At 45.7% G+C, this 27,958-nt stretch overlaps 3 protein-coding genes across 3 annotated transcripts in view; 2 read left to right on the forward strand and 1 right to left on the reverse strand.

The window, feature by feature from the left end:
- Positions 1-328: 328 nt before the first annotated feature.
- Positions 329-8,778, forward strand: usp12a (ubiquitin specific peptidase 12a). The gene is made up of 9 exons (XM_062521458.1): positions 329-444; positions 1,416-1,496; positions 1,612-1,825; positions 2,312-2,604; positions 3,592-3,668; positions 3,884-3,967; positions 4,160-4,357; positions 5,749-5,827; positions 7,798-8,778. Exons 1-9 carry the CDS (start codon positions 397-399, stop codon positions 7,897-7,899), a joined length of 1,176 nt encoding a protein of 391 aa, XP_062377442.1. The 5' UTR covers positions 329-396; the 3' UTR covers positions 7,900-8,778.
- A 1,210-nt stretch (positions 8,779-9,988) lies between these two features.
- Positions 9,989-12,417, forward strand: gpr12 (G protein-coupled receptor 12). The gene is made up of 2 exons (XM_062521434.1): positions 9,989-10,138; positions 10,760-12,417. Exon 2 carries the CDS (start codon positions 10,772-10,774, stop codon positions 11,792-11,794), a length of 1,023 nt encoding a protein of 340 aa, XP_062377418.1. The 5' UTR covers positions 9,989-10,138; positions 10,760-10,771; the 3' UTR covers positions 11,795-12,417.
- Positions 12,418-16,221: 3,804 nt separating this feature from the next.
- The window catches only part of wasf3b (WASP family member 3b), an 18,938-nt gene continuing 7,201 nt past the window's right edge, over positions 16,222-27,958 (reverse strand). The window contains exons 3-9 of the mRNA XM_062521662.1: positions 24,597-24,731; positions 23,796-23,949; positions 22,306-22,423; positions 21,995-22,176; positions 20,900-21,157; positions 18,787-19,088; positions 16,222-17,065 (exon numbers count right to left, since the gene is read on the reverse strand). Of these exons, the coding sequence (XP_062377646.1) occupies positions 16,908-17,065; positions 18,787-19,088; positions 20,900-21,157; positions 21,995-22,176; positions 22,306-22,423; positions 23,796-23,949; positions 24,597-24,731 (1,307 nt within the window). The 3' untranslated portion in view covers positions 16,222-16,907. The remainder of the gene's footprint in view (positions 17,066-18,786; positions 19,089-20,899; positions 21,158-21,994; positions 22,177-22,305; positions 22,424-23,795; positions 23,950-24,596; positions 24,732-27,958) is intronic.

Below are 27,958 nucleotides of genomic sequence, written 5' to 3' on the forward strand. Positions count from 1 at the left end.
CACCTATTAATATATTTTTGGACTATATCATTAAGCAAGGAATTATGATCGAAGGAAGTGTGAGATATAGTAGAATTGATACATACATGGAAATCGTGTAAACCTATATACATTAAATGTAAAATGAGAGCAAACATAGTCCTGTGTTCAAGTGAAATAAAGACTATCACAAGTATCGCTTATGAAGAGTGCACTGCCGGGGAAAAAACTACCGCAGTGAAGTAGCCCATCAATGAATAGTGGACCCCTGTCCGATTGCAACCAACTGGTCACTCTTCAACGGCGCTAGGACCATGTTGGGGCTATGTTCTCTGGGCCAGCCCAAGCAATCTGTCCTCACGAGGGAGTCCTTTCTCGCCTCCGCGCGGTGATTGGGTGGAAGATGGCGCTGGGCGAATGGAAATCCTAATGACAGTTTCCAAATTTGCCTCTTTTTGTACCATGGTAAGTGCATGGCACCTTCAAATGTACAAATTTCGTGCTTTGAAAGAGAATGCATGTCAGTGTGCACTTTGTGGTAATGATCAGATTCATTAAAATTATTTGTTTCTAGTGCTATACAGTTTTCCTTGGTGACTGGTGCCGATCTGTCTTCCCTTCGTGTGCAGTGAATGTTGCCGTAGGCCTGAATTATTGGTTACAGTTGCCTCTCGAGGTAGCTACTGTCGAGGTGCAATATGATAAAATGTAGCGCACCTAGTTACGGGGCCAAAAGCACTAGCAGTGTGTGATTTGTTTGACCCAGTGACCGTAAAGTAGAACACGGAGGTTTCATGTAGCCTACGCTTTCCTGGTTAGCAATCCAGGCACTTATTAGCATCTTAGGGGTATGGCTACGCACCTTCAATTGTATGCAATTGCACAGGTCGCGAATTAACCGTCTAGTTTCTTATGTTTGTCAACCTTGGGCAAGGGGGATCATTTGTAAACTGTTTTACGCAACAGCTTCCACTGCAGAGGCTGTTAGCAATCATTTTGCTTACTATTGCTAACTTAATACACGTAAATCTCTGCTAACTACAGGTATCTGTAATGGTAGTAGACGGGAACTCAGATCACAGTAATTTTAAATGGTGATAGTCACTAACACACTGCGGTTGTACCTAGATGTCTGGCGTGTAGCTACGGTTGGCGAAAGCAGCTGTACACAATCAGAGTTGGATGCGAGCCCTTGACGCTGGACTCACCCACTGTACTGATGTAAAAATAAATAAATAATCGTGAATTGTGTGTTCAGTTTACACTAAGTGGTGACCCTGATTCCGTGAGTGAGTGTGAGGACGACTGCCCACTAAGCTCTCTCAGCTCACTAATCCTCTCCACCTGGTTATGTCTCACTGCTTGACCATGAATACAAATCCTGCAAGCACGTTTTGATAGCTGTCATGTGAAGAGTTTCATTTTCCTATTTTCAGGGCGCCAATGCCTCCGCCTTGGAAAAAGAGATTGGCTCTGAACAATTCCCTGTCAACGAGCACTACTTTGGTTTGGTTAACGTAAGTAGGGCTGACAGTTTATGTTCCCATGCTGTTCTCCCATAGTTTCAAAATGCCATCACACCACCATTTCTTGACATATCCTTGTTTCTTTCTTTTGTGGCGGGTGTTGCAGTTTGGGAACACCTGCTACTGCAACTCGGTGCTGCAGGCTCTGTACTTCTGCAGGCCATTCCGGGAAAAGATTCTGGCCTACCGCAGCCAGCCCAGACGCAAGGAAAACCTGCTCACCTGTCTGGCCGACCTGTTCCACAGCATCGCCAATCAGAAGAGGAAAGTGGGTGTCATCCCCCCTAAGAAGTTCATTACGCGACTACGCAAAGAGAACGGTGAGAGAGATGGATTGGGTTTCTCTTTTCCAATTAAAGTGGGTGATAACACAGAGGACATGCAAATGAGGAATGATTCAGAATGTTAAATCAAAGCATTTTTAGTGCAAGTTCATTTACACAGTCTTTAATTTCTTTTGAAGTATAAAGTAATTAATCAGATGATGAATGGGTGAGAAATTGATTAGCTTTAGGTGAGTCGTCTTGGTGGTTATTTATGACGGATGGCTTGGCAAGTGCTTGAGATGGCGGGGGCAATCCTAATTTAGCTACTAAGGCAAAGTCTGTGGGATTTTACCCTTGGAAAATCAAGTTAAAAGCAAATGAACAGGCCATTTAGGGATCATCCAGACTGTAAGCTGAACCTTACCCCCTTATTCATTTCTAAAACCCCGATGGGAATATTGCCTAACACCTCCTCCCACCTTCTCTCTCTCTCTATTGCTCTCTTTCTCTGTCTGTTTTGGCTCCTGTCGCCCCCTGCAGAACTGTTTGATAATTACATGCAACAGGATGCTCACGAGTTCCTCAACTACCTGCTGAACACCATCGCCGACCTGCTGCAGGAGGAGCGGAAGCAGGACAAGCAGAACGGCCGCCTGGCCAATGGCACGCTGGACTCCCAGAACAACAACAGTAGCAGCAGCGGGAGCAGCAGCGGCAGCAGTGCCGGCGGCGGCGGCAGCAGCCAGAACAACCCGCCGCCCGCCTCCACCTGGGTCCATGAGATCTTCCAGGGCACACTGACCAACGAGACGCGCTGCCTCACCTGCGAGACGGTAAATACACCCGGCACAGGTAGCAGATCATGATGCTACAGCACCTAGATGTGGAATCAATCTGTTATATATGAGTTGGATCTTGGGACATTTTGCCCAAGGGTCAGATGCTGTCTGAGTCCCCTTCCCCACTCATCCCCAACCTTCCATCACCACATATAGGGCCTCTCTCATTTGTCATTTTATCTATCCTCCCTTCCTTCCTCAGTCCTCGTTCCCACTGATCTAGGTAAGGAATGATGAGGCAGAAACAATGGGATAGTGTATCCAGTGTTCTTTATAGATCAGTGGGAACGAGCCTGGAGGACCGAGCATCGAGGAGAGAGGTTGAGAAGGGGCCCTGGTCTCTCTTCCCACCCTTGCCCTTCCTATCATAGATAAGGCACTCCGATAGGACACTGATGTCCAGCTTTCAGTTTTACCCAAAGTGACTTTCAGCACCTAGTGCACACAAGGTTTATCTCGGTGTGTCCACAAGCATGCTGTGCCTGCGATCAGGTTGTTTTTATCAGCTAAGATCTGATATGCAGTGAAGTTTGTATTCGGGGGCTGACAATTGACAGGCTCTGGAAGAGAACGTGGTGGTGTGTTTGATTCGTAATCATTCAACAGTGACCATTTCCGAGTCCTATTTGGCATCTTCAGGCATCGTTATTAGTCATTAGACTGCACCTAGCACTATTTCTCCATGAAGGGAGAAGTGCAAAAGGTTTTGCATACAATAACTCAACATCATGCACGGCAATGGTATTTCTTTCCTTTAGAGGTAATAAAAAGATCTTGATTAAAACTCATTTTCCTAAAGAATCTTACAACTACGTGGTTTCTTTCTGTTACTGACTGCGGTGTTACTTTTGACTAGATAAGCTCCTTTTGGTCATGTTTGCTGATAGCTAGCGATTGTAATGCTTAAACAGGTAGCAAAGGCAAAGGTTAGGTGGCTTACTTTGGATCTGATGTGCACTTTTGGACTCTTTCCTCCCACAGATAAGCAGCAAAGATGAGGACTTCTTGGACTTATCAGTCGACGTCGAGCAGAACACGTCAATCACTCACTGTCTAAGGTCAGAGAACTGGGACAACCCCTTCCTTTTTAAAGCAAGACCCTGCTTTGAAACCAGTAGGAAATTGATATGTTTTCACAGGTTCATTAAAAAAAAAAAATTAACTCAAGTAATTTATTTTCACATATCCATGATTAACCTTTCCCCCATGTTATATAAGTAAATGTCAGAGAGAGCCCATAGTGATGGCCTTTCCTTTGTGATCTGTCTTAAAGGGGTTTCAGCAACACTGAGACTCTGTGCAGTGAATACAAATACTACTGCGAGGAATGTAGAAGCAAACAGGAGGCCCACAAAAGGTCAGTGGGTCTGCAAGAGTTGCTGTTTACATATTAACTGAATTTGCGTGCGTGTGTGTGTACTTGTATGCATGCTTTGGGCTGTAACATTGTATACGAATGAGAGAGAGAGAGAGAGAGAGAAAATGAGAGAGAATGTGTGTGTGTGGGCCGGTGTGTGTTAATCCTCATCTTTGTTCATCTTTCATCCAGGATGCGGGTGAAGAAGCTGCCCATGATCCTGGCGCTGCACCTCAAGCGCTTCAAGTACATGGAACAGCTGCAGCGCTACACCAAGCTGTCCTACCGTGTGGTCTTCCCCCTCGAGCTCCGCCTCTTCAACACGTCCGGCGACGCCACCAACCCGGAGCGCCTCTACGACCTGGTCGCAGTGGTGGTGCATTGTGGGAGGTTGGTTCATATTCCAGAGTCTTTTGTAACACAAAAAAAACACATTTGACCCTGTCCGTGGTTTTGAAATGTGTTGGGGGTGATTAGATCACAAATGGACAGTGATACAGTACAGTATGTATAAGCCGCAGGACAGTGTTTTATGCGAGTTAAAAGAAACAAAACCATATGTGACCATTCACAGCGAAATCAGTCGTCTTGCGCACAACGTTATTTTGAGAAAATCAACAATAACAAACTTCCGGGTTAAAATGTTGAATTTCACGTTTTCGCATAATTCGACTGTATACAGTCTACAGTTTCATATCGTGAACGCATTTCACGAAAAACATACGTTTTGACTGTTAAACCCAGCGAAGATTCAACACATTTGCTGTCATTCCCGTTGTGCACGCGCCGCTTAAAAGGGTGATTTCTCCTCTTCTGGCATATCTTGACAGGAGAACCATGTCAAGTTTGGATGCGTTTATCTTAGCGATAGTTTGTGTAATACCCTCGATATACATATCGTTGGAAAGCTTAGTTTATGGCCGTTCACGTGAGCACAATAACTTAATTTAATAAATTTTACCGAAACGACTGGTTCCGCTTTACAGGGTCACATATGAACACCATATATTAACTACCGTGTGTTAACCTCCCAGCTGAAGAAATTTTGCAAAATCAACATATAAGCCTCAGCTAATAGTCGGGTAAACAAAAGTGCGCAAGACGCATTATGATCTGATCACTCAAGCCACTTAGCGAGGTGGTCTGGAATGCATTTGACCACATGTCTTTTGTAGTGTAAACAACCATGGTTGAGTATGTGATCTGACTGCCATACCAATGAGCTTGACTCTTTGGTGTTACGGTCAAGATTCAGATTTGTTGCCCCGGAGACCCAGGTCAGGTGTGTGGCTGGGTCGGGTGACCACTCTCTTCCTTCACTATACACTAATGTGTCCCGATGTGTCCCGGCAAGGGCATAACGTAGAGAACTGACATAGGCAGTAATGAAATCTGAGCACTAGTGATCACATGAACACTTTGGAGATGGACAATAGACACAGGAATGAATGGTGACGTGTCTCCGCTGTCTGAGACATTTGTCTCATATTATCCTGGTCCGATGTGCTCAGGGATTATCATGAAACATGGCGTGGGATTGCCGAATATCCAGGAAATCTATGATCAAGCCTTAAACCCTAAGTCAGTTCAGTAATGTGTTTTTTATACCAACAGCGAAATAATTACGTGTTTGTCATAGCCTTTATGACCCCGTAATAATGTCTTAATGAACCTAATAATGCCGAAAATTCAAACTCTTCACAAACTCTTAATAAAGTTAATAAAGCATACATAAAAGGCGCTAACAGACCCCCACTGTTTGGCCTCTTTTGTGTTTGCAGTGGTCCAAACCGAGGACACTACATTGCTATCGTGAAGAGCCACGACTTCTGGCTACTGTTTGATGATGACATTGTAGAGGTAAGTGTGCAACCCTCTCTGTGTGTCGGAGCAGATGTGTGCTGAGGATACTAAATCCAGTGCTAATCGGCTGTAGCTAACGCCACTGCCAAGTGCCTTCCAAAACTGGCAGGCCGGGTAAATTGACACAGATGCAACTGGTTAACACCATGTTTTTGCTCACCAGATACTATGTTGCAATAGTTGATGTATTGTTAGGGATGTTGACCTCTTTCTTTGGATGTTGCCAGCAAAATGGGTATTTTTCGAAAGAAATCCCTTGGCGTTATGTATGCACTAGTGTACATATGAATCAGTGTTTTTGTGTGTGATCAGTTATTTTTCTGTTCATTATAAAGGCATTTCTTATACCAGCTGAAATTCATTCGCATTTTAACATTTTAACAGATACTTCACAATACAAATATACAAATATTCACATACTGTATATGCAGTGTATTCTCCAACTACTCCAAGTGATTCCTTATGTCCGAGTGAGCAGCACTGGACCCACACAAAGAAAGCGGAGGTTTCATCACTACTCCTGGATGCTTAATAGAAAAGGTTGAGCCTGAAAGGGCAAGATATCCGATTGTTAAGTTGTAATGCAATAATGTGCATATAATTCTTTCTCCGGGTCCAACTGGTCTCAGAGCCACTTGTTTTTACCGTAGACAGTAAAATAAACTATTTTATTTGGATTATCGGATAACAAAACTATCATTCTACTACTCGCTTGCTCCCTCAACCTAACAGAATCAAATTTTCGCAGCGGCTGGATGTTATCTTTGATTATATCATCCGATCTTTTTTTTCCCACACTCACTAAAACGAAGTTGACGGTGTCAAGGTTTACAAGCTGTGATAACCAGCAGGCTGGGCTTATAAACATTTTTGGACAAGGCAACTATTGGGTCCGTGATGTCAAACCTAACAACCGAATCAGGGAGAGAAGCCACCACAGTTCAGCCATTACCCCCCAAATCCACAGAGTTTAGTGGCTAAGGTGCTGGTGTAGGACCCCATAATCATAAAAGCTATACATAAAACTGGACTCTATTGGAGGTTGGCCAAAGAAGCCATTGATTTAGAAGATCCACATTGAATCATTTATGTTACTTAAGATATGAGGAAAAGTTTTTATGGTCACATGACATTGAAGTAGAGGTTTTTGGCCAATCCTCAAGTGTACATGTGGTGCGAATCTAACACTGAAAGACTTAAAAAGAAAAGAAAAAAAAAGAAAAAAAACACTCCAATTGTGAAATATGGCAGTGGTAACATCATTTTGTGGTATTTCTGAAGCATGGGAACTGGGAAACATTTTAGAATCAAAGAGACAATGAATATTGTGCTAAAAATAAGGCTACGGAGAGGATTACCCAAGGCATGAGGCTAAAGCAGGAATATTATAGAATGGCCCTGATCAAAGGCCTTTTCAAAATCCTACAAAAAACGTGGACATTACAGTGCAGGACTACTATGCATCAACCTAGATGTGTTAAGTACATTTGGCAAAGAGGATTGGGGGAAACGCTGTAGAACAATATGCAAAGCTGGTGCTGTCGCACATTAAATGAGTTACAGAATATTTTTGATTCATTTTGTTATTTAACTTTCAGAACTATACTACAAAATCAATGTTTACAGCAAAAACACCGGTTGCTAAATACTTGTTCTTCAGGGTATGCTTTTCTGTGGGGTGATAGTTCCCATTTGAATTGACAAAACCAAATTAGCCAATTAGAAGAGGAATGTAAAAGGTTGTTGTTGATTTATTTTGATTTAATAATTGGGCTCAGCCTGTGGATCCTTGAAAAGTCATGGAAAAGTTTTAAAATTGTGATTGAAAATGAGTGCCTACCCCCTTGTATACATTTTTGCTGATGCTTTTGTCCAAATGAAATGCAATGAGGCAAAATGTATGGAGTCCTGAGGAATTGCTGTCAGAACTGAATTTATTTGTGTGTGTGTGGTTTTTTTTTTTGCAGAAAATTGATGCCCAGGCTATCGAGGAGTTCTACGGTCTCACTTCAGAAATTTCCAAGAATTCAGAATCTGGCTACATCCTGTTCTACCAATCCAGAGACTGAGCATGTAGTTTTATTTAAGGTGGGGGTCGAGGGGTGGGGGTGCTGAATGCCCCAAGGTAGAAGACCTGCAGTTAAAAAAAAAGAAAAGATAAATAGGTCCTGTCTGCGTCCACACATTCTGCAGTGCCCCATATGGGAAGACGGACATGGGCATCAGTTCTGCCAACACACTCTCGACTGTCCACTCTTCTGGCGTGGGGGCCCAGGTTGGAGGCCCTGATGCATTCCCCCCCAGAAGAGGTTTGCGCGCAAACTTTCCTTTTTGACAGCGGGTGTTTCGGGAGGTGATATGTACAGGGTTGTTGTGTGAATGTCGAAAACCAGGAGGGTTGTATGTATATTGTACGGACGTTTCATCTCTCGATACGTTTTTTTTCCCCTACCCACTTTTTCGTCTGTCAATTTGTTGGTTTGTTTGTTTTCTTGAGGAAAAAAAAAAAGAGTCCTGTACGTGTCATGATCTTTTAGGTTCTATATGATGATGATGCCAGGTGTCTGCACTCTTCTCCTCATGCTGCAAATCAAGATGGCGCCTGTGGCCTTTCTGAGACCTGTGGCCTGTGCATGTGGGGGGGTGGGGGGCTTCTCCTCAGGAGATGAGGGGTTACGTTGGGGTCTGGATGGGCCCCATGTCTTTTGGGGTATGTATTTCTACATTGTACAGAGTGGTATTTGTATAAATATTATTGTAAGAATTATGCTACGAAACTGACCTAGAAAGGGAATGGTTTAGTGCGGGAGAGGTTATAACACTATGGTGCACTTTTGATACAGTTTTGTAGGTGTTGGCAGGTAAATGTGCGGGTTTGCTTGAGATGGCCTGTTGTGAAATAATCATTTTCTGTTTTAAAGAAAAAGAAATAAAAATGTATAGATGAAGACGTCTCTTCTTTGTTCTTGAACCGCACATGCTGCCTGACCAGTGCGCTGGTGTGGCAATCGATCTCCACCCAGACCGTGTGGTGACTCATCGCCAACTCCACACTGACACCTAGTGGTTGTTTTTGGTAACCTCAAGCTCATGTGGATATTAATTGTCTCATCCTTTTAAAGAGGTCTAGGAAAGTCAAGAATAATATAACTCATTATATCACCCTAGAATCAAATACAGTGTTCCTTGGGGACCTGCATGAACTCCTTTCACAAAGAAAACGTCACTTTATTGTTATATTACACAGTCAAGCTAGAAGGAGAGTAGGAGCAAGGAAGCAAATGATGGAGAGGAAGAGGAGTGATAGCTGTGTGGGTGTGAACGTATGTGTGAGTGTGTGAGTAAGTGTGCATGTTTAAGTGTGTGTGTGTGTGTGTATGGGGGGGGGGGCGGGGGTTGACACAGATCCCAATGCTGTTAATAGTAGCCTACAGGACCAGAATAGCAGTCTGGGTGGTGGTGTGATGGTGGGTGGGTAGTGAGGTGTAGAGATGCAATGGCTGATGTTAAAACTCAGCGTCATCTATCTAAGTGTATGTTTGCAGTTTCACTCACCTAGCTTGTTATCTATTGTTTTGTATGCTGCTTTGGACAAAAGCTCTGATTGATGCATAAAATCACTGGACCAATATATTTAATCTCCCATGAACATTGATGTGATAACACCTGCTGACAACATATAGGATGCGATGGTAGGTCTGTACAATTTGTACAGGGTCAACTGATGAGATTTCAAGACAGCTGCTGAACGACAAGTAGCCTGTTGTGTTGTAGGAATTAATAAATAATACACTTGAAATTCAGTATGAATGGTTGTCTAAATGAATGGACCAGAAGGGCCGGTCCGTCCTCCAGGTCATACAGTCTGTACCAGACCCCACCTTCTCTGTTTTCTTGTACACAGTCTCACACCGATAGGAGCAAGCGAGCGATGCGCGTCACTGTTCTAGAATGCGCCCTTGACCAGTCTCGCAGACGGCTGGGTATCGAGCTGTTGCTGCCTCCTGTAGCCTACCATCAAGTGGGAACAAGACCCGTTCCTGAATTCGCCCGGTTTCGGAATCCGCCGCCACCCCTCCCATCAGCCCTTTGCACAGCCGCAGTCGGTAGCCTAATGATGTTCGTGAAGACGGTACAGCGCCGCTGTCGCTGTTGCTCTTGAGACCCTCACAAAGAAACGGTCATCAGCTTCGAATTTCCAGTGCGGCTTGTTTTGGTGCTGCACCTGCCACCGTCTTTTCCCATAACATGGAAATACATGAAGGTCGCGGACACTTCTAAATAGACGCCTCACCTCCAAGAATCAAGGTACGGTATGACTACAAATGGTGATGAATTATGCACGCTGAATGAATGAAGCCTATTCCAGAGAATAAATGCCAGAGGAGTAAAATATGTAATATGTTGTGACAGCCATTGTTCTGTATGCATAACTGTGTCGTTGAAAGCACTAGATGTATAAGAGCAGGCCGCAATGGTGCAGAAAGTATATGTTTGTTGCGTTATTTCGAGCACCGGGCTGCGGTTCGCGGGAAGGCGGCATGCACTGCCTCTCATGGTGATACGAGATATTACCGATACGTGAAATGTTACTGATACCACCCTAGAGAAGAACAGGCATTTCTGGAGAAATAAGAGAGCTTTATTCTTTTCATCCAGAAATAGACCATGTTCATTGGAGTAAACATTACACTGGCCATATTTACCTCTATCAGGTTCAGGCCTGGTAATTCAAGTGGGGAACCAGATTGGCTATACATATTGGATGGAATCTGATAGGCCACTATGAAATAGGCTAATGCTTATAAACAATACTTCACAATGAGACATTTCACTTATTTTCCATCCGGCTATCATTGTTGGTGCAGTGCATTTGTGTGGTTGTATGAATGTTGTATGAATGTTGTGCTATGTTTTGTGTTGTTTCAGACGGGGGGCACCATGAGTGAGGAGGCGCCAGTCACCCCCAGCTGGTTCGGGTCAGAGTCTACCTGGGCCAGCGGAGGGGGTGGCATGGAGAATGTCACCATGGTGACGTTTCCTCCGGCGCCTGACTTCCCACCGCGGTACCCACCTGAGCTGTTCATGAACCCTTGGGACATCGTGCTGTGTTCCTCGGGCACGCTGATCGCCTGCGAGAACGCCCTGGTGGTCCTGGTGATCTGGCAGAACCCGGCTCTCCGGGCCCCCATGTTCCTGCTGATTGGGAGCCTGGCGCTGGCGGACCTGCTGGCCGGACTGGGCCTGGTTCTGCACTTCACCTTCGCCTACCTGCTCCGGTCCAACTCGGCCCAGTTGCTCACCGTGGGCCTGGTGGTGGCCTCCTTCTCTGCCTCGGTCTTCAGCTTGCTGGCCATCACCATCGACCGCTACCTGTCGCTCTACTACGCCCTGACCTACAACTCGGAGAGGACGGCGGCCTTCACGTACACCATGCTGGTGCTCCTGTGGAGCGCGTCGGTGTGCCTGGGCCTGCTGCCGGTCACGGGGGTCAACTGCCTGGGCGAGGAGTCCAGCTGCAGCGTGGTGCGGCCCCTGACCAAGAACAACGTGGTCGTCCTCTCCGTCTCGTTCCTCCTGCTGTTCGGACTCATGCTGCAGCTGTACGTGCAGATCTGCAAGATCGTCATGCGCCACGCTCACCAGATCGCCCTGCAGCACCACTTCCTGGCGGCCTCGCCTCACTACGTCACCACGCGCAAGGGCGTCTCCACGCTCGCCCTCATCCTGGGCACGTTCGCCGCGTGCTGGATGCCGTTCACCGTCTACTCCCTGATCGCCGACTACACCTACCCGCCGCTGTACACCTACGCCACCCTGGTGCCCGCCACCTACAACTCCGTCATCAACCCCGTCATCTACGCCTTCCGCAACCAGGAGATCCAGAAGGCGCTGTGGCTGATCTGCTGCGGGTGCATCCCAGCCAGTGTGGCCCACCGGGCCCGCACCCCCAGCGACGTCTGATGTTGGACGCCTCTCTGGGTCGTGCTTCTGGGGTGGCTGATGGGGTGATGGAGCGGCCCAGGCTTCTAATCAGCATCTGTCTCCTAGGGCGTTGGTGAAGACCACGTGAAGACCACTGTCTGGCAGCCCCCTCCCCCACCCACCTACCTTACCCCTATGGAATGCAGGCAGGGAAAAATGTCGGTGTATGTGGCCCCGTAACTGTCTTCCCCTTTGATGTAAAATCTGAGCACTGCCACGGGATCCTTCTCTGCCCACCATCATTTGCCTCTCCGGAAAACGAGGTGCCACGCCCTGTCTGGGAAAAGGGACGGTTTTCTTGTGGTAGGCAGCTGTATATATAATGTGTTGTAGATATTAACTTATCATCACTGGCTTGTGTTGATGTATGCTCGTCTCCTAAGCTGAGATTTGAAAAAAAAAAGTCTGGCCACGCCATGGAGAGAGCGCGTATCGCTGAAGACAGGGGCCGACCAAAAGGCGGGCCTATGCCGTGAAACCGAGGCTCGCGCATCTCGTCTCGCTGCTGCACTCTGAACGTGCGCTGAAAGCTAAACGATCGCGGGGTGCTAAAAATAGCCCAGGCGTCCTCCGCAGACGCTGGAGAAAGCGAGCTGGAGGAAAGCGAGGAAGAGTCGCCTCTTGGCCTCTATCGCTTTCTCAACCTCAAACGTCTCCGAATGTACGACAATTCCTCGTAAAACGACCATTCAGAGCTAACAACAATCTCGATAAGGAAAATCGTCCGTATAAAATCCTTAAATGCCTTTATTTTACGAGTATGTGAAATCCTGTCTGTCCACGTTCTTTCATACACAACCGCAAGATAAACCAAGGACCTCTGTAGGTATAAATGATAGGTGGCTAGAGCTCGTTGCTTCTGTACTGTTGATATGGTGTTGAAGACGCCAAATTATTCATCTTTGCGCGTAGTGCGGTTTGGTCGAAGGCTCCATTAAACGTAGTGGCAGAGCTCTAGAGATTAATGTATTTTTGTAGGTTATGTTTATCTCTGCAGTGATCATCATCAAAATTTCAGAATAAAACCGTAATTTACACTTTATTCAGTGGAGTGATGACCAGTGGATATTCCGTTGTAAATCGGTGACCGTGACTAATAGCATTTTTTCCACTGCTAGGCTTTTTTTTGTAATATTAATTGATGCACGTGCAGGCCAACATGCAAGTCTGAAACAGGAGGGGGTAGCTTGAGTACCCAGGTTGAGCCTATAGCTTATTCTGTTCTGCGCATGTTTGAAAACTGGAGTTTATTAAAGATTAACAGAACGTGAACACGTGAGCCAACGACCAAATAAAGCACCAAATTCGGAACACTAAAACGCACGATATTCTTAGAATAGCATCATCTCACGTGGCTGTCAGATAATCCGTGCGGTTGAATCGCCTACATCATGTTTAAACATGAGCACAATACATGAGCCAGGACATGTCGCTTCAGGTCATTTAGAAAGTTGTGGAAATGTTAATGGCAAAAATGCTTCCCTTGTTTCTGAGAGGACTCGCGTAACACCGTTTTGGAGAGGTCAAAATGATATGGAGTCATTCCTCTATCACTCGCCTCCGAGAATGACCGCTGAAATTGATAGTCCTATGACTGCTCCCCTCGTCTTTCCGTTGCAGTACCACAATGAGCTAATTTTGGCCTTGGCCACCACAGCATTCAACCGCTACACCTCTCACCCCAGACCGGCCCGGCTCCATTCAACCGGACTCCATCGGCCAGCAATAACTGCGTGCTTACTCTTTCACCGATTTATAGCAATACTTCAACCGATTTAGCAGCAATAAAAAGCCTTGCCCCAGTAACATAATCATTCACAACATAACAGCTATCTCTAAACCTGCCATAAAACAGAGTGACTATGGAGAAAAAAAAAACCTGACCAGGACTGACCATAAGACCTTATCTGACCAATTTGAAACATAACCACAACATTGGTTGTGTTCATAATGTCCATAATGTGACAGAGATTTTCTTCCCTCTTAACCTGTACTACTCAGATGTCACTGCCTCATGTACGTAACCTTGAGATTCCGTCCTGATGGGCCTTGTTTTCCCTGAATGTCATTTCCAGTATTTAGCTATGAATGAATCTATAACTATACCCTCAATGTGACAGTACTCATCTGTTTGCAGTTAAACTTGCATTGCTTTTTGTGGATATTTTGAAGTGTACATGTATTGTGACCTAAACTGTCTGGATGTATGTGACCTAAGGACAGTTATTTGTGCATTTGAGTTGCATGGCTGTACCTGTGTATGTCTGTCTGTTTGTGTGTGTGTGTGTGTGTGTGTGCGTGTGTGTGCGTGTGTGGTTGTGTGTGTGCGGCGTGTGTGTGCATGTGTGTATGTGTTTCTATTTTGTATGTCTATGTCTATGAGGGGCCAAGGGGTCTGGAGGGAGGTAGTATCACTGCCAGGTGTGAACCCCCTTCAGACCACCCTGCAGAAAAAGAAAAATGGCCACCAGTCTTCCCAACATCCAGAGAGAAGTAAGTGGCTTCTTCACACCCATGTGACCTTCCACCTGAGTGACCTCTGCAATGATTCCGCTGTCTGGGATGTCTAATAGTGTCTTGTGTGAGTGTGACTGGTAGGTGAATGAGTGGCTTGGAGGAGGGGGTGGGGGGGATGGGGGGGTTTACACAGTGATGTCATTTCCTGATGGCTGAGAGTGTTGGAGAAATTGTGCTGCTTTGTTACGCTGTCACAAGTATTCGACTGGGCTGAGACAGACTGATTTGAGTAAAGATAACTCTCCTTGACCTTTGAAGAAGAATATATTTTGTTATATTCATTGAAAGTTTCTATTTTTTCCCCAAAGCATTGTTTTTGCCTGTACAAGTTCTCTATCTTGTAATTTTAATGCGCTGTATAGCTTCTTTCTGAATGTATTGATGACTATTAAGGAAACAATAACTGTTTTATTTGAAACGGCATCCTATTGATTAATTAGATAGTGTACATAAGGCATGCAAAAAAAAAAAAAAAAAAAATCAAGAAGCATGGTGACAGCAGTCATTGGTGCTTTCTCTTAAAGGAATCAACCTCAGACTCAATCTCCAACTATGTGATCCCTCCCCTGGTTATTCAACTGTGGCAGTGAGGAGGCTCAGTGTTCTATTGCCGTGGTGTCATGAGTCCAGATGGTGTCTGACTCCAAACCAGATTTGGGCCAACTCAGGGCCGGATCTGAGTCTGGGTTTGTGACAGCTAAATGCCGGGTCTTAAAGGTGATGTCCACAATTCTGATTCCATACACTTTTTAGTCAACTTCCGCTAATTGCTCCTTATGGTCTTTTAGCTCTTCATTTGATATTTCTATGTCTCTGTAAATGGGAAACAAATATGGTGGCTCAAAATAAATTAAACAATCCCAACCAATCAATAGGGTGTGGAGGGGAGGGGTGTAATTTCACTAGTAACAACCTTGAAACTGAATTGTGGATTGCATCTTCAAATTCAAAGTGGTTCATTATCTGATTGTACCTTTGGTTTCCGAACAGAACCCTTTGTGTTCAATCGCTGATGATTGTGCATTGTGACTCAACAGAGGACGCTTTTATTGTGGTTACTTAGACAACCTGCAAACGTGTCAGAGATGACGCCAGTGTTGCCACTGGAGTGAGCGCTTGACCCAAAAGAAAGGGCTTAAATAGGGGGTGTTGAGTTGAGCATGATGCTAGCTCAACATTCAGCTAGTGGCATACACTTCTGATTTTTTTTTAAAAACAAAAACAAAGTGGGAAGAGGAGGGCGGGTGGGGTGATACAGCAACAGCATCTTGTGTAGACGTATGCGTAGTTATAACTGTGAAATGCACTTTATTTTTTTGATGAGAAATGGCACAAAACAAATTACTTATCTGCAAAATACTGCTATAAATGATAATCAACATGCACTAATTAACTGAGACATTGTAAGACATTGTGTGGATGTGGTGTATATTTTTCCAAGTTGTTAGTTGTACTTTTTATTGCTTTGATTAGTTTGATGAATTGGAGAGATATTGTTAATTTTGTATTAAAAAGAATGTTCTGTGCATTATAAATAGACCCTGTGTCTGTTTGTTTATTCATTCACTCACATCCATTGGTTCAGTGCCTCAACTCGACTGTTTCCATGGAGATCTTTGTCTCAGCTGTACGGTTTCCATAGAGACTAATGTCTCAGAGTTTGGGGTGTGGTGGTGTGGTAGTGGTGGAGCATCTCTGCAGTTTCCATGACGATGCCAGGATAGAGAAGAAACACACAGAATATGTTTTTTTTCTGGTAACTTCTTTTTTATTTTAATCATCACAGGGTCAGAGTTCTCTCTGGAGGTGTAAGAACACTAACCGTTAGTGTTTGTTTCACACACACACACACACACACACACACACACACACACACACACACACACACACACACACACACACACACACACACACACACACACACACACACACGCACACACAAACATACACACAAACACACATGCGCACTTCTCAGATCCTGACCACATACTTGACTCCAGGTCTGATTTTTTTCATCACTTAGCTATCCTCGTATGACGTCAAAGACAGTCTTCTGTCCATGCAATTCACGACTATCTCAAAATAGTCTTTAAGTAGTTCTCTGCCTCTTGTCTTCTAGTGGAACCTTTCCTTCCCCTTCACATTCCCTCCTACAGGCTACACACATTCAAGATGAACTATTCACAGTTGTTTTGTTAAAAAGTATTAGTAAAAAGGAGACAGCACCAACATAAAGACTGAGAGAAGAAGAGACTGCAGTCTGGGAAGTTGCTAGTCAGCTATTTATTTCTGTGGCTTATTATATATAGGATGGCCAACCTAGTGTCTGTGTGTATATACACCTGTTATATCAGTATGCAGGTATATATGTGTATATAAGTGTATAAGATGTGAAGATCAGTTGGTGTGATCAGTAAATGAGTGTGTGTGTGTGTGAGTGTGTGTATGTCTGTGTGTGCAGTATAAGTAAATGTGTTGGGTAAGACTACATACTGTGTGTGTGTGTGTGTGTGTGTGTGTGTGTGTGTGTGTGTGTGTGTGTGTGTGTGTGTGTGTGTGTGTGTGTGTGTGAGGCCTAGTCGGACCAGTCGTTGTCTTCCAGCTCAGAGTCATCCTCAGAGTCGCTGTACTCGACGGCGATGCGGCGCGACAGGATGGTGGCCACATCGTTGGCCACTGGCTCCCGCTTGGCCTGCTGCTCCTGCTGCTCCTGCACCTTCTTCAGCTGAATACCTGCAAACGCAACACACACACACGGTTATCACCGATATCGCACATACACACACACACACACACACATATTCCTGTTATCTCAAGTATCACACACACAGGCCCAGGTGTCCAAAGGGTTTCAGACACCTGAATAGACACACACACACACACACACACACGCATAATAGTCAATACTCAGTTGTCTGAACCTATTTAAGGTACTCTGGCACAGCATCAGTATTTGTCCTGTGTGTGTGTGTGTATGTGTGCGTGAATTAGATTCCAGCCTCCTTTTTTCCCTTATTTCTAATGCATATTGACTGTACACAATTTCCAGATTAAACGGAGGGAAGCTGTTGCTGCTGCTGCTGCTGCTTAATGAAGGAATGCAGATGAAAGTGCACGAAGGACATAGAGCCACTGACTCCAGATCTCTCAGATCTGTGGCTGAGGTAGACACGAGAAAGGTTTATGTGGGTGTGGGTGTGAGTGTGCGTGTACACGTGTGTGTGTGTGTGAGAGAGTAGAAGTAGTCAGAGGCTTGTGGCTCAAGGCTTCAGTTCCTCGTTGTCCTGCCTGCCTGCCTGGGGCAAGAGAGGTTGGTGAGCGCCTCTGTTGACTAGATAACTGCTTGTGACTGTGTCAATGTCAGTGTTTTAAGTGTTTAAACGGCTGCAGGGCTTAAATATATATATATCTTCCACTCGGTGCATCTTGGCACCAAGCGCGACGCAAGTCTTGTTCTTATTTTACAGGGGGGCTACACCAGACGCGTAACTGAAGCGTTCCGTTCGCGACGCGTATGTTGCAGCCGGTTGCAGCAGTTCATTATCACTGTAGTCAATGGAAGTAGCTACACTAGACGCAACAGTGGCGCGTACATTCGAAAAAAATAGACCCATCTTCTAAAATGGATTTTACGCGTCGCGAACGGAACGCTTCAGTTACGCGTCTGGTGTAGCCCCCCTGTTTTCCCCAAGTGTTGGAGTTAACAAGTTATCAAATGAAGATGGCGCACCCACGGGCATGTCAATGAACAAAATAGGTGTGGTCAGGTGCATGAACAAAACTTGTCATTTCAAGGTCACTAAAAATGATAACACCCCTGACCACAAAAAAACCTCTCTAAAGTGAAAAGCTATGTACAAAATGCATGCAGCCTTAACAATGAGTCCCAGGCAACGGCTCGTCTGCTTGGATGAATGTCCTTAGGAGTTTGATTCAGTCATCTGAATATTATTCGGTGTAACTTTTGCCCCTTGTCAGTTTTGTCATTTCCTATGAAGTTGGTTTCAGGAAAGAAATTCAACTAGGTGAAACGAGCCTTCACTGAGGCACCTATGAGTTCAAATACTAGGTAAGTGGAGATACAGTATATGTAGACTATACTCTCCTTGTCACACACACACATTTTAGTAGAGTAAGCTTTAGTAGAATCCTTGTACACACTGTTTGTTGTGCAGATTCCTTTTGCACATATTTGCTTACTCGTCCTCAAAATCGCCTATAGAGGGCCGCTCAACGAATGGCAGAAGTGCTGTTCATCATGTTATGAAGTTATATGCAACCAAAATGATTTTGGAAATGTGATGCTAGGGTAAATGATTAAGGGTGCTTTTAACTGACAACTGAAGTCCATTGTAAATAAGGAATGTATAATTTTACGACTACTATAATCCTGATGATTTGACTCATGCCAGTGTTAGTTAGTTATGCTAGTACTGGTACTGTTGCCCACGTACCCATGCGTATGGCAGCAAGCAAGTCACTGCGGGCATCGTTGACGGGCTCGGCCTCACTGGGCACTGGCTGAGCTTTGAGGGTGGCAGCATGGTTGGCACTAGGAGGTGGAGGTGGCGGCCCAGGTGGGGGTGGTACCACCATTTGTCCAGACATGGGCGGGGGAGGAGACATGTAGCCCATTTGTCCAGGGTGGCCAGCAGGCAGGACCGAGCCCGCTGGAGGCATGGCAAAGGCGGTCTGCGCTGAAGGGATGAGGGGACCGGGAGGAGGAGGGGGCGGCCCAGTGTTCATGTAATCCATGCTGAGAGGGGGAGAGAGGGAGAGAGAGAGAGAGAGAGAGAAAATCAGCACAAAATAGCAACAGCAGCAGCAGAAACAACAACAACAACAACAACAACAACAATAGCAATGAGGTAGCAAATAAATGGACTTGAGAGTACTATCACTATATCATGTTCCAAATAGCACAACAAAATATAAATCTCCAACAAAATGAAAATGGAGAAAAAAACCCCCCCCCATCATAGCTGGGAGATTAACCACAAGATGGCGACATATCCACACGTGTCTATGGGAAAAGTAAAGTGCTTATTCTGGCATATTTCCATAAGAGATTAGATTTGAGATTAAGTCACTGGATATTAGAGCATGAGCAGGACTCGACCAATCCTTGCTGCTATTGTTTTAAATGGCCAGCACGGGAATAGTGGCAAATGGGTTCAGGTCAAAGATAGTGCCGGAGGAGATTTGTTGATGCTGATCTGTGTGGATGTGAATCCTTATATATCTCCCCACGGTGTTGCACAACTGACAGACAGGACTAGTAGGCATCATAATTAAGGTTACGTGTGAACTCATGCTGTCAAAAACAAAGCCGCAATTACAAGGCTAATGATAGTTGCTGTATTTAGCCCCATAGCATCGGCTTTTCTCACTAAAGCAGTTTTATAATGTATTCGTTTGTAAATGAGGTGCGTATGATATGCCTATGGCTCAGTCAACAGACTACGGGGCAAACAACACCAGGGTCAAAGGTTCAGCTCCTAGGAGATGGGTTTTAATCTCACGCACACGAGGATAAAATAAACAACCATCTTTGAATTTTAAATCCCTCTTGCGTATGAAAACATGAAACAAAAACACTGATATTCTTCCACTAGCTTTTTTGTTTTGTTTGATGAAATGAACTCTTTGTCTTTGTTGAATTTTTAATCACTAGGCGTGTAAAGCAGGGGTTCCAAATCTTTTTTGGCAGGTGACCCTATTTTAATGTCACAAAACGTTGGTGACCCCAATAATTAATAACATATTTTGAGAGATAGTGCATCTCATCTCTGCTGTAACATCCAGTTGAGAGAGCGGCATTTTCCCCAAATGTCCTAGAAAGCTAATTCGTTTGTTTGACAATCTCGTCTGGTTGTTTTGCTACTGTGTTTGGAACGTTGATCAAGCATTATTACCCAGGAGGATATCTCATGCAGGATGTGTAAATGTATTTTCAAATCAGGCTTATTGACCATGTACACTTTTATTTTTACAAGGAATTTGGTCTCTGCACGTATCCCATCCGTGAATTAGTGAAAACACACAGCACACAGTGAACACACAGTGAGGTGAAGCACACACTAACGCGGAGTGAGCTGCCTTTATACAGCGGCGCTCGAGGAGAAGTGAGGGGTTAGGTGCCTTGCTGAAGGGCACTTCAGCCGTGGACTGGTCGGGGACCGAACCGGCAACCCTCCGGTTACGAGCTCGAAGCCCTAACCAGTAGGCAATGGCTGCCCACCCATGAGGGGTTTTCATGTTTTTTCCTTTAATGTACACTTTAATGTATTTCTATGTACAGTACTGGCCAAAAGATACCCAATATCTCAGCCGACCCCATTTGAATTTCAGGCAACCCCACATGTGGTCCCAACGCCAAGGCTGGGAAACGATGGTGTAAAGGCATTGTGCCAAAAAGGCGGATATTCTTCTGCTAGCTTTTTCACTCAGTAGTCAAAGTCAAAAGAAAAACAAAGCTCTGCCAAAACAGTAAAGATCCCAATCCATCTTAATTACTGCAACAACCACTATTGATTGCTGGCGCATCTCACAGCAGTATGCTCTTACCTGTAGTCCACAGGGGGGAGAGACACAGACCCATTGAGGGTGTCCGTCGGTGGAGGAGGAGGAGGAGCCTGGTGAGGCCGACCCAATGTGCCGCTACGGTACGCCATGGGTCCGCCCCGCGGGTCGAGCTCCATGCCAGCGAGGGCGTGGCCAGAGAGGCCCATGAGGCTCGGGGGCGGACCTGAGTAGGTGTGGGCGTGGCCAGCATGGTTGGGCGTATTGGGATAGTGGTGGTCCATGTGATCAGCGGCGTGAGCCCTGTGGCAGGAGAACAGAGAGGAGATGCTTCACTACAACAGGCTGTGGGAACTCACCTGAACTCATTTATATCTCCCCCTTCCATCTGTATAGTTCTCTGCAATGATCTGATTTGTACTGTTTAACTGGACTGTCTTAGACTAACTAGGTACAAAGAGAGAGGAGGCTAACACCATTTTAAAAGAGACATGATTTTGGCAGGCTTTGAAACTGTGCTGACTGATATATGAGTATGTTTATACTGTATGTGTATGTGTCCTGACATTGGACCATATTCTGGCACATATAGGTTCCTAGTGAGCTGAGGTGATACCAAGAGGTGACAGGGAAGTTTTGCAGGTTACTGATTGGTCACTATAGTCTTCGTTGTACAATGCTGATGCTCAGGTCCCTTTCCACAGGTGTATTAATCAAGCACCATGCAGTCTGCATGGATAATCAAAGTGCTTGATTGTATACACCTGTGGAAAGGGAACCGATGAAATACATGAATAATCCTCTGCCATATGAACAGACGAGCTTTCTATCTCAAGCTCTCTATCTCTTCTATGACAAATAGCTTCTCATGGATCCCCTTCATGTCCTCCATTGCTGTTATTATTACGACTGTTTCTGTGTGTCCCACGTTAATGACGTCACAGTAGTTTCCTTCTACGTCGCTATGGTATCCAGCTAGTTTAGTACAGTCACCAGCTCTTTGGGGACAGTGATCCTTCTGAAGACCCTCTGAAGACTCTCTGACTGTGTGTGTGTGTGTGTGTGTGTGTGTGTGTGTGTGTGTGTGTGTGTGTGTGTGTGTGTGTGTGAGTGTGTGTGTGTGTGAGTACTGTGTGTCACCTGTTCTCTGGGGACAGTGATCCTTCTGAGGACCCTCCGCGGTGCAGCGACTGCGTGTGCCGGTGGTCTGGGCGCAGCTCCTTGTCGAAGGCCATCATGTTCCACTCCTGCCGGCGGTTCCGTGCCTTCCGCACCTTCTTCACCTCGCGCTGTAAGGTTCCGTCCACGCAGCGATTCTTCTCCTGGGGGCCAGAGTGAGAGAAAGAGAGTCTTTTAAAATACTTTACTTTAAACCAATTCAAGTGCCATAAAACGAATCAAATAACCAAAATGGAGTCCACAAGTCCCCAATGCAGAGCACGGAAGCCCACCTTCTGTTTCCTCCTCTCCTTCCTCTTGTCCTCCGTGTCCTGCAGCATCTTTTCCTTCCACAGGTCGAAGAAGTACGACGGGTCTGTGTAGAACTTCAGGCCCTCTTTACCATCATCCCTGCAGAACAGACACAGCTCCAACTGTCACTGTCAACTGCCACTGCTGTCTAGTGCTACAGTACATCCTGCTATGTTTGAGGTAATAACGTTGAACAATAGCTATGCTATTACTAAAGTAATAACAAGGAATATTATAGCAATGTTATTACTAAGAATGATATCCTTCACTGCAGTTTAGAGTAATTTTACTTCATATAATATAATAAGATTAATATAATATGAAATGAACAGCAAGGCATACATATGGCCTTCACATCCATTCATTCAGTACAATTACTATGCTGTAGATTACTACTAACAACAAAACGCTGACTGTTCTAAGTGATAAAAATGCAGTCCTCAGAAATATGGAATGAATGAATAAATAAGCATCAACATTTGTCCCTAAGACATGTAAATGCACCTGAAGTACATTTGCAACACTAAAGTATTTATGTGTGGCCCACATCCATGGCACAGGACAAGACCAACCTTGTAAGCTACTTTGGGCGCTCTGAAGTATTCATGACTGACCCACATTTATTATTATGTAAAGTCAGAGCCCAGAACTCTGGGAGGGTACTCATGTACTTTGAGAACGACAGAGACAGAGAGAAACAGAGAGAGAGAGAGAGAGAGAGAAAGAGAGAGACAGATAGACAGAGAGAGAATTTGTGTGTGTAAGTGTGCGTGTGTGTATATATGTATGCATGGCATGTGAGAGGCGGAGAGAATTTGTGTGTATGTGTGTGTCGGTATATATTCAGAGGAGAAAGCTTGGGGCTTGTCAGTGTGTGTGTGTGTGTGTGTGTGTGTGTGTGTGTGTGTGTGTGTGTGCTTGTGCGTGCATGTGTGTGTGCGTACGTACGCGCATGCCTATGTGCAGACAAATGGGCTTGTCGATGTGTGTGAGAGACAGAGAGATGAAGAGAGGGAAAGAGACAGACAGGGTGATAGCATGAAAGAGGAGGATGAGAAACCAGAGCGGGGGACAAAAAGATGGAGAGAGCGAGAGCACTGTACTGATGCTGAGAGAAAAGAAGATAAAGGCAAGCTGACGGCATGTCATGGGAGAGGAGGGTGGAGGGTGGAGTGTGGAGTGAGGGATCTTGTACGTGTTGGGGAAGGGAAGTCACAGTTTGGAATGACACAATGGAGAGAAGACAAGGAGACAGACAGAGAGAGAGAGAATAAGAGAGAGTGAGCCAGAGATAGAGGGAGAGGAAGGGAGGGGGAAAAAAAATGAGGGAGGGAGAGTGATGGGAGCTAGGGAGTGAGTGGTGTGTGTGCGTGAGTGGTGTGTGTGCGTGTTTGTGTGTGTGTGAGAGAGAGAGAGAGATAGAGTAGAGAGAGAGAGAGAGAGAGAGAGAGAGAGAGAGAGAGAGTCTAACCTGTAACATGAAAGATTATTGAGTGGTGGGGGCTTGTCACTCAGGTTGTACATCTCCTTGACAGGAATGGGAACGCTGCTCTTGGACACCACCTGCTGGTCCTGGTGGGTAGAGCTCTTAAACGCCTTCTTCATGTTTATGTCCTGGAGGGAGACTGCAGAGAGAAAGGACAGACAAACAGAGCGAAAGGGAAAAGAGAGAGAGAGGGAAACAGAAAGGGCATCCAGTAGAGGGGGAGAAATGGAGAGAGAGAGAGGGAGACAGAATGGAGAGAGAGAGGGAGAGAGATCCAGACAGATAGAAGAAGAGAGGAAGAGAGCAAACAGAGAGAGGGAGACAGAATGGAGAGAGAGAAGGAGAGAGATCCAGACAGATAGAAGAAGAGAGGAAGAGAGCAAACAGAGAGAGAGGCAAAGGAATGAGAGAGAGAGAGAGAGAGAGAGAGAGAGGGAGCGATCCAGACAGATATAGAGAGATAGTCAGAAACAGAGAGAGACAGAGAAGCAGCAGCGTACATTGAGTGAAAAAGACAAGAGAGAAAAAGAGTGAGGGAGGGAGGGGGAGGGAAAGAGAGAGAGAGATAAAAAGAAAAAAAAGGTTACATTTCATCCTTAACCGCAAGGCTCCAGTTCCATACGTCCAATCCATCCCCATATTGATCCCCCCGGCCTCGAGTAACTGTAGCTGGCAGACACACTGGCACACAGACCCCCTCACCCTCGTGGTACCCGCTCCAGAGACCCGCCCCGCCCCATCCCACCCCACCCCACCCCGTCCCCCTCCCCAGACGCTCTGACTCACCCTCCTCCACGGTGGAGTCCAGCTGGGTCACCTTGATGGCCAGCCGGTCGATGCGGTCCTGGAGAGAGTTGGCCCGCAAGTAGAAGGTATTGGCCTCGTTGAAAAGCTCCCCGAAGATGTCCTCTGCATGTTTACCTACCCAAACACACACACACATACACACACACACACGTAGGAGTTAAGTGTAGGTTCATACACAGTGTGACATGTTAAAGGACTAAAAGTTCAAGGATTCAGTTTCAGGATTCCTGGATTTGGATCATGCGGTCAAGGACTCCGTTCCGGAATACTGGTCAGTAACTCAAAGAGTCAGCGCTTCAAATATGCGGGTCAAGCACTCAAAACACAGAGGTGACCTTGTGTATCCTGACACTCTGTTACCAAAGGGTTTACCGGCTCTGTGCAATCCGTACGCACGGGCCTCCATGACACTGGAGATTAACCGCGGGGTCAGACAGAGGGCCGGCCACGCGTCTGTCTCTCAGTCTTGCCCTCTCCTCTGTGCTCCACCCCGCAGATGGCCACAGTGTCATTTGTATCTTTCAGTAACAGGACTGTGAACGTGAAAGTGCCTTGTGGTTTGGCGGTTACGACTTACATTGTTATATCACTGAGACTGCTGGAGGTTCACAGACAATTTATTCTGGGTAAGATTAAAGTACTTAAAACCAAATTTCTTATTTCTAAGAACTAATTTGTTATTTCCTTCACCTTGATGATTATTTTAACTTGGACTTGAACCCCTTTCTGGCTGTTTTATTCTGAATCTGGCCGTGTTGTGAGACTCTATAAGGCGTCATGGTAATGTTTCATGGTCGACCTACATACACACACTGTAAGTTCATAATGTGCTTCACCTTTTGTTTCATATTTCATCACTTTCAATAGCTGGGTGGGTGGAAACAGTACTCCCTTCCTCCCTATCTGATCAATAACACTTTATATAGGCTGAACTCATTCAATAATAACAAATCAGTCAGCTCCAGCCAAGAGTCAGTGGATGGCTGACTGGTTACTGAGAATGGAGTCAATACACAAAACCAATGGACAAACACATGCACACGCACACGCACACGCGCACACACACACACACACGCGCACACACACACACACACACACACACACACACACACACACACACACACACACACACACACACACACACACACACACACACACACACACACACACACACACACACACACACACACACACACACACACACAATGACTGCTATTTATGTAAGAAGTCACACAGGATACCTTCAGGGAAATATTTACAGGAAGGAAGAGAGGTCCAGTACCTTAAAGTCCCTCAACTTTGTCCGGTATGCACGAACACACACACACACACACACACACACACACATACACCTTACTTAACACTTACAAGCAAACATATGCAAACATCTACATGAGCATACACATACCTTACACATACCTGAGTAAGCATGCACGCATGCACACACACACACGCACATGCACGCACACAGACACGCACACAGGCACACAGACACACAGACACACACACACAGCTTCCTCTGTCCCTGGCTATACCCTGGAGGGCTTTGTGTTTAGTCATTTATATTTAACCTACACAGCTGCTGCTGGAAGGTCTGTGTCCACAGCAGGAATTCACAATAAACACACACACACACACACACACACACACACACACACACACACACACACACACACACACACACACACACACACACACACACACACACACACACACACACACACACACACACACACACACACACACACACACACACACACACACACACACACACACACACACACACGTCTTTCTCTCTCGCCACATGGACAAACAGACAGTGATACTAATGCACTAATTTCTATCTCTTTTAACTATCTGATGTTGTCTCAAAGAGAGACACAGACATGCACATACGCAGAGAGAAAGAAAGAAAGAAAGAAAGAAAGAAAGACAGAAAGACAGAAATAGAAAGAGAAACGAAAGATGAATAACTTTGAGAGTGGGAAGCAGATAGAAGAGAGATTTTGGCCAAAGTTCAAATCTTTCAGAGGAAGAGTAGGTGTATTGCTGGGTACTGTGCACGATGTTGTGGTGTGTGTGTGTGTGTATGTGCGTGTTATGTGCAGTTTGGACTGTGTGTGTGTATATATGCTAGTGTGTACTTCTTTATGTGTTTGTGTATGTGTGTGCGTGTGTGTATGTGTGTGTGTGTGTGTGTGTGTGTGTTGTTTGTTCTGAGTGGGTGGGCTGGGCTAAGGCCCATGGGTATGGGGGGTGTGAGGGTGTAAGGGAGGAGGGGGTGAGCTAGTGTGGGCTGAGGGAGGCTGCACATCCCAGGGTGCATTGAGACGCCGTGGGCACAGCTCCATCTATCTAATGCTGTTACACTAAACCAATCAATACAGGCGCACACACACACACACATCACAAAGTACACACTAACCCGCATGCTGACACACACACACGCACTTCAAAAAGTCATCACTAAGTGGTGTGTCTATACACACACAAACACACATTCATACTGCCACACTAACATGAATGCACACACACATGCACAGACACACCCAGGTACCAACATGTTACATGACTTCATGTACAGTCTATCATCAGCAAACCAAATCAAGTAAAGCTTAGAGAACATTCAGTACTATCTCATTAGTGTGTGTGTGTGTGTATGTGAACATATGACTGCATCATGACTGCAGCAAGACACACACGCACACGCACGCACAGACACGCACGGACACACACACACACACACACACACACACACACACACACACACACACACACACACTTGCACACACACACACTTGCACACTTGCACACACACACACACACACACACACACACACACACACACACACACACACACACACACACACGCACACACACACACACACACACACACGCTCGCCCAGAAAAAGCTGAAATCACAAGTGACAAGCTCGGCCCACGAGTGGGAGAGGAGTGGAGCGGAGCGTAGAGAGACAGACAGAGAGGAGAGGACGTGCGTTGGCAGACAGGGTGTGTGTGTGCGTGTGTGTGTGTGTGTGTGTGTGTGTGTGTGGGGGGGGGGGGGGCAGGACCAGCGCTGATGAGAGGGTTTGGACAGGGAGAGAGGAGAATATCAGCCCTCGCTCGCCAGAAACTGGGCTGTGCTCCTCATCCGCCAAAATGGTGCGGCTGGAAGCAATGGAATGAGCTTACGGGACGGAAACTGTAAGACCCAAAATGAAAGGCTTAGCTCATACTGGTTTCTCTCGCTCGCTCTGTCTGTCTCTGTCTGTGTGTGTGTGTGTGTGTCTGTGTGTCTGTGTACATGAATCTGTGGGAGAGTTATCGGGGGAGTGTGG

Source organism: Sardina pilchardus, chromosome 19, assembly GCF_963854185.1.
Source record: "Sardina pilchardus chromosome 19, fSarPil1.1, whole genome shotgun sequence".
Taxonomy (NCBI): domain Eukaryota; kingdom Metazoa; phylum Chordata; class Actinopteri; order Clupeiformes; family Clupeidae; genus Sardina; species Sardina pilchardus.

Coding starts and splice junctions, on each gene's coding strand:
- usp12a (XM_062521458.1), top strand. CDS start 397: ATGGAAATCCTAATGACAGTTTCCAAATTTGCCTCTTTTTGTACCATG. Junction 445..1,415: donor TTGCCTCTTTTTGTACCATG/GTAAGTGCATGG, acceptor TCCTATTTTCAG/GGCGCCAATGCCTCCGCCTT. Junction 5,828..7,797: donor TTGATGATGACATTGTAGAG/GTAAGTGTGCAA, acceptor TTTTTTTTGCAG/AAAATTGATGCCCAGGCTAT.
- gpr12 (XM_062521434.1), top strand. CDS start 10,772: ATGAGTGAGGAGGCGCCAGTCACCCCCAGCTGGTTCGGGTCAGAGTCT.